The sequence below is a fragment of the Lingula anatina genome, chromosome 1 (genome assembly GCF_051362555.1).
Source record: "Lingula anatina isolate TDL-2025a chromosome 1, LinAna3.0, whole genome shotgun sequence".
NCBI lineage: Eukaryota > Metazoa > Brachiopoda > Lingulata > Lingulida > Lingulidae > Lingula > Lingula anatina.
This window is the reverse complement of record NC_141767.1, coordinates 20967092-20980391: the sequence shown is the minus strand read 5'-3', so window position 1 is coordinate 20980391 and position 13300 is coordinate 20967092. Positions and strand designations below refer to the sequence as shown.

The following is a 13300-nucleotide window of genomic DNA, read 5'->3' as shown; positions in this document are numbered from 1 at the left end:
TACCATTATTTATTAGTAGACACAAAAGGAAAATAGTACAATTATCTGGGTTTAACCTTTACAAATACAGGTTCAATGAAAAAAGCAATTGAAAATTTAAAGAAAAGGGCTCTAAAAGCAACCTTTGCTCTTAAAGCAGCCCTGTCCTCAAACAAGATAACATCTCCCACACTCAACTTAAAACTTTTTGACAAAATCATCAAGCCCATCTTACTGTATGGGTGTGAAGTTTGGTCTGAAGAAATATTCAAGGAAAAACAAATGTCACTTTCAAAACTAAATAAATTTCCTTTTGAACAACTACATCTAAAAATGTGCAAATGGGCACTAGGTGTACAAAAAAAATGCTATGAACAATGCCTGTAGAGCTGAATTTGGAAGATTTCCACTCTATTCTGATGTTGTAAAACAGACACAGAGATACAGAGCCAGACTAAAAGAGCTACCTTCCAACAGAATGGTTAAAAACATTTATGAACAGGAGCAAAAAGAAAAAGGACCCTGTTGGTCTGAATCAATAAGAACATTTATACAGTGTTGGGGTCTGGGCCATAAAACTGATACACAAACACTAGATAACTTTGAAAACCTAAGAGATGCTATCAACATAGAAATTTTAACTATTGTGTGGTCAGAAGGCCTAAAAACCCCTTTGTCAATTGAGTTACTTTCAAATAGAACACTATATTTCACAAGTGCACAATGTGTAAACTAGTCTATGACAGAAATCTTTTTTTAGTTCTCACATTAAATAAAGTGCTACATGAAATTTTACAATCAAACTCCTGCCTATGTAAATGTATCTAATTATTGGCTATTCTTCATCTGAAGCAAATAATATAAGTCAACCTTACAGTGTCCATCTAGTCAGAGACTACACGAATAAATGGTCAAGCATTTTTTAACAAGAAATAAGATAATTTTTTTCTGGCAAAATCAATCATCATTTTTCAGTAAGGGGGATGCTTGCATGATCCATTCTATTGATGTTATTTGATATTTTTTAGTATTTTAAATACTGATATGAGTTTTATGCTAACAAAGAAATATGTACACAAATAGTACTTTCTTTCGATACAGAGATTTTGCTCATTTTATTTTTTCATCTGTAAATTTTGTACTGAACATATTTCCAATAACATTTTTAAAGACAGGTCATGATGCATGCATCCATTTATTACTCTTTTCCCTACCTTTATGTTGTTCAACTTGAACTTTCCATATGAAATACTTCCTGCTACTTTCTTGAAATCTGGATCCATAGGCTTTAACTCAATGATATCCACAACTTTGCCCGGATCCATTGGACTCCAGTAAGAAGGAAGGTCAAAAGTGTTTGAGGGCTGGCTGGGTTTCTCATGTTTGTTTTGCTGGTGGACAACTAATGAAAAAAAATTACATGTGTGTGTGTGTGTGTGTGTGTGTGTTTGTGTGTGTGTGTGTGTGTGTGTGTGTGAACACTTGCATCATACATAAATGTTAGAAATAACAATTAACTATAAATGAACTTTATGACTCAACACAATCTTACATATACATATATCTTGTGTTATTCACAATATCAGCCACTAAATGCCCATTTGGATTTTGTTCTCACAATGACTGACAAAGGCATGGCTTACTTCTCTATTTGACAACAATCTTCAACGACTGACATATGCCATAAGACTGCACAAATTCATAATAAATTGAACGTGAACATGTATGAGTATGTGAGATCACAATAAGATGTACATACTGTAGTATATTATAGCATACCTGGTGGTTGCTGAACTTCACCTTGCTCTTCCTCAATTCCCTTGGCCTTGAGTTCTTCCTGCACTCTCTGAAGGTACCCAGGGTCAGGATACCCAAATCTAAAATATGATTGAGATGTATATCAGATATTTATAAAAATATATGCATGTTTATAAGCCAACTCCCGAGTCCTGATTATTACTTACTTAGTAAATTAGCCAAAACAGGTTTTAAAAATAAAAGAAAATGATGTCAAAAGAAATATACTACATTATATAATCTTTTGTGAAAATGAATTACTGTTAGCAAGTAGTAATTACAAGTATTTTACATATCAGCTTATAATGTACATGTACAAAATTATATCGAGTGAAAACTGTTTATGTTTTAGAACATATACACCTGTACAACATAAATGTCCAATTACTTGACCTGATCTTAATCATGAACCCTGCATAATCTTAAGAATGCTCCTGGTAGGATTGCTGATAACGTGGGTGATTTTCTTTTAGATTATTGAAATCAGGGCAAAACTATGTCAAGTATGAAAAATGTCATGTAATCCATGGGCGTAACTAGGCATACGCACGGATGCACTGTGCGTACAATTTTTTGGCCAACCATGATATTATTTTATATAAATTTAGTGTATTTTTCACGGAATATAAAAGAAAATCCTCTGCTTATTAAAGTCACCTGTATGTACAAATCCTCTGTATCAATTTTATAGGCACAATTGTTCTGACCCCCCCCCCCCCCCCCGTCTTGCAATCTGAAGTAAACAATGCCTGTAACCTTAACAAGTCCTATCTTAATCGTCCATCTAACTGAAACTTCCTTTACCTCTTAATTGGAGGGTTCAGTGGCCCTCAGCTCTTCTGTACCCTCTTTCTATAGGTTTATCTAAGGTTAAAATCTGCCTGAGTGTTATTTTCAAAGAGCAGCTCCCGCAACTTGGGGCACTAGATAATATCTGGACACCAGGTTTAACAAGGAGCTAGAGAAACAAAGGAAGAATTTTTCCCGCAAAGATTCAAAGAATTTTGACACGGACTTGACCCAGCTTACCCCTCCAAACTAACAGGGTGACATGGGCAATTTTTACAAACAAATAATTAAACTTAGATGTATCAGAGCTCTGTCGTGTCGTACAATTGGTTGTTTTTGGGAGCCATGCATCCACATGTAAGGTGAATGAAACCGTTTGTTAGTTCAACTCAGAGGTGGATCCAGGATTATTCGAAGGGGGTTCCACATATGCGAAGCTAGCCTCCTTTTAAATAAATATACCTTCTGGGTAATAAGAATACTGATTCTTTTTTAATTGCGAGAATATTTCTGACTAAATGATGATTTTATTATTAATGGAAATTAAGTTGCGATGTGTGGTACATATGCTGTAATTACGCTGTCCTTCATCTCTTGCGTTAGTCTACATTTTGCTGGGAATTTTAAAAATCTGTGCGTACAATTTTTAAAGGTCTGGTTACGCCCCTGTAATCTTAAATCTTACTTTGTAGGTCCGCCATACTGGCTAGTCTTATGGTGAATATCATTCCACGTTATCTGCCCTTCTTTGCCAGTGGTAGTGGACCTTCCAACAGTAAACACCACTTTGTTATCAAATGCCTTGCGCAGCAGTTTTAGTACCTTTCTGCCTTCTGGTGAATCTGGCAGGTAAGCCACACGTGTGATACCTCTGTACCGAGTGCCTGGATGAGGGTGATCTTCCTAAAACAATACATGTATCTTTTAGGCAAAAGTTCATTGGAACACAAGATTAAAATTCTCTAACGCAAGAAGTATTACATATTTTAATAACATATTCACAAATATATTATTCAAGTACTATGATTTGTCAATTAAATCAATTTATGGAAGAAAATGAGTATTTACCCCCTGATTTCCACCCTTAAAAGAATAAGTTATCTCTATTGTGCCATAGCCTTCATGACCTGGCAGCCTGGAAGGAAAAGTTCTGTAAGTCATGTCCCCAGGTGGCTGGTTACCCTTTATCACTCCATAAATGGCTCCACAGGTTGGGCAGACAGGTTTACTCAGCCTAAATGCCTTGTCAATGCAGCTGGTGCAAAAGACATGGCCACATTTCTCAAGGTGCTTTGGGTTGACCATTGGATCCATACAAATGACGCAAGCATCTACATTTGTTCCCTCATCTTTGTTGCTAGCAGTGGCCCCCTCAAAACTTTCATTAACTTGACCTCCAGGTAGGGTTTTATTGGGTATGTTAGCTGCTTGATTCTCCTGGGCACTTGATGGGGGTTGGTTCCAGGTGTCATTGCCTGTACCATAACCTGGAGGATACTTAACATCCTCCATTGCTTCAACTCCCATTTCAAAGGAACCATTCTGTGCAGCCAAAGGTTCAGAATAAGCATTGTCCTTCCAGTATGGGGCACCAATCTTGACAAATGTCTTTGTGATCAAATGAGTTATGTCAGGAGCAATGTTAACCAGGTGGATTTCTTGAAGAGTGCTGTGCTGCTTGAGTTCTCTATCAAAATCCAAAACAGCTTCAAGTAGTGCCTGTGCTACTGCCTGCCTGGGAACTCCAAAAATCCCTGTAATTTGAGACATGAAATTAATTAATTATATATATATATATATATATATATATATATATATATATATATATATATATAAATAAAAGACATTAAATAATGCTATAAGAAATTTTAAAGGTATAACAACAGCCATGCAGGTGTGTGTAACAGTATGGGAATAATTAAGAGTGGAACAAAACTTAGCAAGTTTTAATTTTTATATGGAGTAATACAAAAAAAAAAAAAAAAAAAAGTGCCAACCATCCTAAAATCCTTTTTACTGCAATACCCTGCCTTAACTGGGAGAACTATAGCAGATAAGATAACCTCCTGCTCCTCCCCCCCCCAAAAAAATAAAAAAAGTGATGATGAACCCCATAATGAACTAAGGAAATTTCAGAATTGGTAAGTGCCAGTAGTGTCAAGTTTAATACTCACCCGAACTTATGGCCGGAATGGCCACAGATTCCGCGCCAATAGTATCTCGATCCCCTGCATACTTCAGGCAATTGAAAAATGTCCACCGCAGTTCAATAGCACATCTTTCTTTCTCCACGTAGTCATGCCATTGAGGGCCCACTGCATGCAAGACATAACTGCACTTCAATCTGGATCCCTCTCCCCCAGTGGACGTGTGCAACACATCTGTAACCCCAAATGAACCCTTTTCTTTCAATGCTTCTTGACACTGGTGGTCGAAATCTTTCCCAGCAGCATCCTTAATGGCCCTTGCCACTCCTCCCCCATGCTGAAGTCTTTCATTGGCAGCATTTACAATGGCTGTCAAATTGCTGGTTGTAATGTCACCTTGGTAAATGCGTATCATCAGTCCTCTCTTTGTTACAAAATTTTCAGAATTTGGAGGAAAAGATGGAGCTTCGGCCAACTTCCTATGATTTCTCTTTTGCGCTTGACTCCCATTCACAGAAAAAGGTTGCATCTGTAATTTGTTTTTCAGACCATCCATTTCTTGTATAGGTGCAGTAATGATGAAATCATGCTTATCAGGGTCATAGCCAATGAGTGCATCTTGAGAACTCTTCATCAACTCCTGAACAATAACTTCACACTGCTCTTTTACAGTGATTTGGGGAACATGGACTTTCTCAGTTCTAACAGAGCCATATGTCTTTTGATAACATTCAACATATGCATCATGTACCTTGTCCAAATTAGCCCGACTTCCTGCACCCACTACAACTTGGTATTTACCATCTTCAGTAAGTTTCTCTTTAATCTCTATATCTCCATCAGCCATAGGGAGTTTATTCTGGTGTTTCCACATCACATATGCATGGGTCTCTTTATTAAGACCATGTATTACTTCAAAAACGTCAGTTCCACCACCTCCATTTCCATTAGCAGACTGGGTCTGGTCTTTTTCAGATGTAGCCTTGTCCTCACAGTTAGGTTCTTGATGTTGTTGTTGGTGAACATGTGAGTTTTGCTCCAGATGATGTCCTTGATCCTGTAGCATTGTGTTAGGTTGGGATGCCACATCACCTGACTCTCCATTCTGACCATATAAAGGAGTGTGAACCTCACAGCTTTTTTCTTCTTTCGGACAGGCCTTTAACTGAAGACTCTCAAGATATTTCTTCCACAGATATTGGTGGGCATTTCTCACTTGATACCAATTCCCTATCAATTTCCTACTGCTTTCCTCATGTATCACTTTAACACAACATTCTTCTTGTAAATTTTGAGAAGATGAATTGAGGACATCAAGTAGTTGGTCAGCAATGGGTGATTCACAATCAATTATGGCTTGAACTTCAGAGAATACCTGAAAGTGCATGAACACACAATATCTAACATTATATTTCCATTACTGTAACACAATACATCTTTAAAATCTAATGTGATATATTGAGGAGAATTCAGAATTCATTTTCAGTCCAACTCTGCTGGGTATACAACATACTCACTAAAGTGCAATCAGTGATCAGCTTAATCAGCAATAGTTAAAAAAACCCTAGCTGCTGCTCAAGGAGGCATGTTTGACAATAAAAGCTGACTCCACTGATTTCCCTATTAGGATGCATCACCTGTAGAGTTTGACCCACTCAGAGAGCAAGATATGTGAATCTGAATGTGGTCTTACAGCCATGTGAGAGGTCGTATGATGAAATAATTATTTTTTGGATGTGACAGAGAAAAACAATTATTTTTCTTTCCTCAAAAATAATTTTTCGTTTCATTCCAGTGCCAAATTGTCGGACACTACTTCTGCTTTTACAGTTTAATACCATATTATATACACAATCTATTTCTGTTGTAAAGCTCAATTTTGACAAGGAATCTTGTGGCTGTCACAGGCATCTGAGAGATTAGAGCAGGCTGTCCACACAGAAATAAGGGAAATTTATCTTCTATCTAAGTTTTCGAGTCATCACATTTTTATAATTACGCAATGTAACTTTACAAAAGATCAACTGGAGGAAAATAAAATTAATGCTAAGAGTGTTCCCATTAATGTGGTATCTGAGACACTCTTATTTTTATAATATACTACCAAGAAAATCCTACATTATATTCCACAACCTGCACTTCAAACAGAAAAATTGCACTTGTATTTCAAATACAAAAGGCACACATTTAACTGTATTTAAGGATGTAGATAACAGTAAATTGTCAAAATTTGGGTGTTTTTCTGAATTTGTCAGTATTAGTTAGATGAAATATCAACTACATATCAGCCTATCTTAAAATAATGGAAGTTTACAAATAAACCCGTAATTTTAGCCTAATTGCTGATTTACCCCTGTGGTAGCATGTCTGAGTTTTAAAGTAGGTCACACTTGTCCATATATGTGTTTGATTGGCAGCTCCACTGTGCAGCTGTATATTTCCCGTACTAGATTGCTGCTAACCTTTCACATTCTGTGGGTAACGTCGCGCTTTCACTTGCCAAACAATACTTTTCATTTTGAATTTATCAGTGAACTTAATTCTGACGATCTATTAAAGCTTTAAAAAGCAGACATATAGATGAGACGTATATGGGCAAAGGCACTCCCCCTAGGTGTCACGTGGTGAAGAAGGCTGACGTCACGACTAACATGGTGGCTGCTGTCAATACATGGAGGGGGCCTCCGGTTGAAAATGTTCAATAATAATGTTGAAAATGGATGAAAGACATAGTGACAGTTACATAGGCAGTGAGTAGAGGGCTGAACCAGTATAAATAACTAAATTTCTCAGCTTGCCAATGCAGCTCACTGATTATATAACGTTGGAATCTCCGGGGAGCACTAAAAGGCTGATTTCTCGGCTTCAGTTTATGGCTTCAAGAGAACGATTTAGACCAGTGTCAAAATTAATTAGAACTCTCAACCGATGAAAGCTGGTATTCATTCGTTAGATCTAAGGTTTGTCTGAAAGTATGTGTCTGGGATTTCATAACATCAGCTCCGTTTTTAACTTAGGCATGCTTTAGTTAGGCTAGGGGGTCTCGTTGAACTGGAAACCAAGTTTATTTTGATATCTCTGCTAATTTACCACATATCGCTAATTTGAGGCGCATTCTTGTTGATCCCTATGAGGGCTCACGAGTCAAGCTGTCTACACATGTCCATTTGTAGTGGACTTCTAGTTTTTAAGGTGTAAAGATCATGTTGAGCACACCTATTAAGCATTATATCTCATTACGTAACGATTACATAATAAAATAAGGATATGAAATGAAGAGCTGTTGAAATAAGCTTTCTATTGATATGTAACATGTTGGTATATCTTGGCCGGTTTAGAAGATCGCTACCCCTGTTATCTACATCACTGTTATCACATTTAACTGTATTTAAATATACAAACCACAGGATTGATATTAAAACAAAAGGATTGCAGGGACCGATATCATTGTTACTGCCCGCTCAATAGCAGTAACATGGTTCAGTTCACACAAACAATACGGTTCAATCGACCCGCTATCATATGCTCACTTCGCTCGCTCTTTATGATAGCGTGTCTCACAGGGACCCAGTAAAATCCGCGAAAAAAGCTTGATATCTCCATTTTCCTTGAAATTTACACAAATGGTCACTGAAAATGAAAAAACCAGAAAGAAACAACATTAGGCATTTAATTTATATTTTAATGAAATTGGAAAGTGCAGTTTTGAAATACAACTGGCTGTTATGTTAAATCAGTTAATCTACTGAAAGAGGAATCTGTTGGTGTTTCACTTTCATCTGCACATCTGAGTGCATATTTTCAGCTGTGTTGGACCATCACTCCCATTAATTAGATATCCAGTAATGAAGTTCTTTGCCAGAGAGATTTGTCAGTGGTTTCAGTATTTTATTCCATTTATTAATGGCAATGTTGTTTCCTTGACAACCGTGTGTGTTGTTTTGTGCCACTGCCCGCTAATTCCATGTATTGAGTGCTCACATGTTATGACCCAAAGTTTTCTTAGATAAGCTTGCTTTTTAGCGTAGCTCCATTTCCTCATCTGTTGCTGGTAAAGCTAACCTTTTACTGCCATTCTCCTCCTTAAAACAGAATAATATTATAAGAGAAGACATTTTGCCAAATATGTTAATTTTCACATTTTTCAAAAGCACCGAATCTCGTCCGTTCATAATCAAATGCCTGGGTACATACATTGTATGCATTGTATCCTATCATTATGTAGAGGTAATACATATGGAAACAAAAAATATATAAATGAATAATGTGTATTTTGTTATATGTACCTTCACCTCAGGCGAGGAAGCCTGCTGCTGCTGCTGTTTTGCATCTAAATAATACATTTCTGCCTTTTGGCTTGTGCTTAATAAATTGGTCGTTTGAAATGTCAGAATATTGTTCCACAGTTTCAAAGTGAGATTTCTCTGCCTTTTGACTTGTGCTAATGAGTTAATCGTCCGATATATCAGAAAACTGCTGCTTCGTTCGTATTGTCCAAATATTTTTTTCTGCCTTTGACTTGCCATTAGAAATTTGTCGTACGATACGTCGGAAAAATGTACAAAACTTGGCTGCTTGTCCACTTCTGGCATGTTGCTCTGTCATTTGGCTTTGCCGAACAATGAAGGTCAGGAAGTGACTGCCACGTGCAGGAGATGGGCAGGAAAAAAAAAAACTACTCACGGAAAACTAAATACCCATGTCTCTGCCAATACACATGCAACCACAAACCATTCACACAAGTGAAAATGATTGGACGGAAATTTAGACAGAAATTTTTGGGGAAAGTCCATTCTTTATTACCCTAAGCCGGTGATATCAGTGTGTTCTATTCAAAGACAGGGGTTTTGATTGGGGAGCATACGCAATTTCCCTTTGTATATATGACAAATAATGCACTGTTACCCCCTCACCTGATATATATACACAATAGTATGCCTCGCTGTCGCACGCCATTCTGTTTTTTATATCAGGCTCGTGGACGGTGCATTATTTAGTGCATGCTTCAGTACCTTCTAAGAGAAATACAGGTGCAATTTTTCTACTGATGCAAATGCCAGTGGTGGGATAAGTCAGTTACTATGTACAGTAACTATACTCATCATCTACTGTATGTGACAGTCAAGAGTACTAGTATAATTGTATCACAGATACACTTGGACAATAACGCTCTTGTATGCTGCATACAGTGAGCGACTCATGTTGTACTGTATGCAAACAAAGTTTAACATAATTCTAATAAATTACCTGTTGGAAATAGTGAATCTGAACAGGGGTCTCTAAGATTGTATGGTGATACTTGAAAATGGTTTCCAAAACTAAAAAACAAAGATTGATAAAAATTACACTTTAAAAGGCATTTACAAATTATCATAACTGAGTTGATAACAAGAAATAAGAACTTGAGGATCAGACAAGCGATACTGCCTCCGGGTATTGTACCACCAGCTGGAGTAAGTGCATTCATATAGAAAAACAAAAAAAGGAACACCACCTCCAGTGTTGAGCTTGACAAGCTCTACAAAATGCAGTAAACAAAAGTTCTTAATATTTTTGTTGAAAATTACCATTTAAAACAAAATCATGGGTAAAAATTTAAATAAGTTTTATTCCAAATTTGTGAAGTGCGGTTCATGACAAAAAGTAACTAAGGGTGTATCTCTGCTAATTTTGGAGTAATTTCCCCATTTTGTTTTCACCACTGAATATTGCAACGTTGTACTCTTTGATATATAGCGCAAATTGTAAATGGTATGGTAAACAAAAAAATGGACACCACTTCCAGTGTTGCGCTTGACAAGCTCTGTAAAATGCAAAATAAAAAATAGAAAAATGCTGGTGGTACAATAAGGTGTATAAGGCTTCATTAAGAATAGGGGACTAACTATAGCTGCAGGGTCAAATATGGCCGACCCACTTGACCCCCATGTGCCCAGATAGCAAGAAGTGGTCGCGCTGACATCAGCCTTGCTTGGCACTGTTGCGGTCGGCAGTCATTGTCGGGCCACTACTGGCGGCCTGACGTCGAGCCAACGACTGCTTCACGCCATTGGCCCGACGTTCGGTATAACGGTGGCTCACCAGCTGTGCTTGATTTGCACTAAGCAGCAAATTTCAAATCTAGGTCACCTCCAGCAAGCAGCCATAGAGCTGTTTCAGTGAAGTTAACATCAATTTGAATTTTCTAAACTTTCACTAAGATTGTTAGGTAAGCATTTACTTTAAAGTGTTTATAAATTTCGAACTATGGATAGAGATTTATTTTTTGTATATAATTTAAAGAAAACAAACAAACCTGTCTATAATTTGTTTATCATAGCTGCATTGAATGCCATTTTAACTCCAAAATTCATGTATAACATTTTATAAGAATGAATTAGGGCACTCTCTAGTATTTTTGTTTGTACTTTGGAGTACACCGTCGATATTAGGGCCTAATAGCTGGAATGCAGGAAAATTATATACAATACCAGTACCAGCTGCATACGCTCAATGAGATGCTATATCGAACAAACTTTAACTTAAATGTAAATTTATTGAGAGACATGAGTCTAAGACAGGTTAAAGTTATGATATACAGTGACCATAGGTGCATGCATGTAGATGACGCGCTACGTGGCACACTTGAGCTGACGTCAGTGCGATGTTGGGTTATGATTTTTAAAATTTATGATGCCCATAAAATGTCCATCAAAATGAGTACTGTGATCTTTTTTTATTTCACAGCTGAAGTACCAGACCAGCCTGAGGGGATTTAGTGCTAAGGAGGTTGCCAACCTCTCTGCCAATGTTCATTTCCTAACGAAAAAGTCCTATAGGATCCTATAAGATTTTGGGCCAATTTCCTATAGAATCCTATAGGATCTTATAGGATCCTATAGGACTTTTTCGTAAGGGTTCAACAGGCTTGGCATGGGAGGGGACTCTCATTGCCTTGTCTCTGTCCCAAGTCGTCTTGCCATTTTCAGGCACTTTACATTATCAAACTTTAATTATTGTCTGTTAGAATGGCACTTTTGTGGTGAGGGAAATATGAAAAAATTAGAAAAGATACAGGAAAGGGGTCTAAGATTTGTCTACGACAACCACACAAGCAGTTACGACGAGCTTTTAAATATGTCAAGCCTCAGCACTCTGTACTTGAACAGTCTACGTATGCTTGCACTTGAGGTTTACAACGCTATACATGGACCTGCACCTTCATACATCTCCGACCCTTTGGAGGTAAGAATAACAATCCATGTTTACATTCAAAGTTAGTCCCTTTTTTTTTTCTAAAAAGTTTGGTTTTTCTTAAATGATTTTAACAGCTGAGTATAGCCATCAATGGAGGTCACGTGGTCTAAAGACAAGCTCAGATATCAGAATAATAGCTATAACTGCCATTTTTGTGGTAAAACAGAATATATTATATTTCTATGAGTTATTCACAAAGTTTTTATTGTGAAATATAGATCTCATACAAAGAGTTATTATCCCTCTAAGTTTAAGTTTTTCTAATTATTTCTATTCTCTTTACAGAGAGAGAAGAAGCCCAGACACAGCACAAATACCCTTGTCTCCTCAGATGGGAATCGTTCATGGATCAAGTGTAGCAGCAGATTTTATTCACTGTCGCCAATGTGCCGGCAATACGGAAACAACCGGTTAACGATGTGATAACTGATAGCAATGTCAGAATTACGTTTACAGTTTTAATTGCTTTTGAGAAACATTCCACAAATATCATGGATCATTCCGATAGTTGGAACTCAGTGCCTAAAAGAGAATCGGAGTTAGTCGCATTAGAGCGATTTGGATTATAAACTTTTTAATTCTCGAAACTCACCCGGAATAACCAATATTGATAACTGATAAGTGACGTAAATCTTAATTGGCTTAATTATTATACTGAGTTAACCATCGTGCTCTAGTGTTAATTAATTCTAGGAAAGAATAAATAGACATTAATAATATACAGATAACTAATTTAGATTTATAAAGATGTTTCTGTAGATAACTCATTTAGATTTATAAAGATGTTTCTTCACAAAACATGATTCACATTGTCATTCATATTTTAGGCATACATGAGTTTTTCACTTAAGTGAGAGGGTTATCATGACGAAACACCAATAACATAACAGTAGCCAACCAGTGATAGTAATAGCTCATAATGACGTTGGCCAAACGTAGGTGCGAAGTTGGCAAATGGTCCGCATAACAGTGGCTGACCACCAGTTATCCATAAAAATGTCTGCCCAGCGTCGGTGCGATGTTGGCAAAAGGGTGGCAGACCACCGGTGGCCCGATAGCGCACCGCCAGACACGTCGACCTCGAACCGACGTTGACTGCCAACGTTGGCCCGATGGAGGCAAAGTCATCGGGCCAATGTTGGCGCGACCACTGTTTGCTATCTGGGTGATATCTATTCAGTGTTTATTATCAGATTAGACAGCAAGCTTTGTAGTGGGTCACCATATTTGACCCTTGGACTAAGACACAAGAAACAAGTTAATCTATATGTATTGTAGGGCATTTAGGAGCACTTAAATGTAATTTAAGTGCTTAGAATCATTTCAATAAGTTTGAAGAAAATAATTTATTG

The 13300-nt window shown here is 37.2% G+C and overlaps 2 protein-coding genes across 5 annotated transcripts in view; one reads left to right on the top strand and one right to left on the bottom strand.

The window, feature by feature from the left end:
* The window catches only part of LOC106168772 (protein mono-ADP-ribosyltransferase PARP14), a 51870-nt gene that overhangs the window by 10708 nt on the left and 27862 nt on the right, over positions 1-13300 (top strand). The gene's annotated exons all lie outside the window — the stretch shown is intronic.
* The window catches only part of LOC106168751 (protein mono-ADP-ribosyltransferase PARP15-like), a 43346-nt gene that overhangs the window by 29143 nt on the left and 903 nt on the right, over positions 1-13300 (bottom strand). Inside the window, exons 3-8 of one of the 4 annotated variants that reach the window (XM_087002553.1) lie at positions 9960-10030; positions 4740-6087; positions 3634-4319; positions 3251-3468; positions 1759-1856; positions 1194-1381 (exon numbers count right to left, since the gene is read on the bottom strand). The exons of the other annotated variants lie outside the window; for them this stretch is intronic. Coding sequence (XP_086858679.1) covers positions 1194-1381; positions 1759-1856; positions 3251-3468; positions 3634-4319; positions 4740-6087; positions 9960-10030 — 2609 coding nt within the window. The remainder of the gene's footprint in view (positions 1-1193; positions 1382-1758; positions 1857-3250; positions 3469-3633; positions 4320-4739; positions 6088-9959; positions 10031-13300) is intronic. 4 annotated transcript variants of the gene reach the window in all.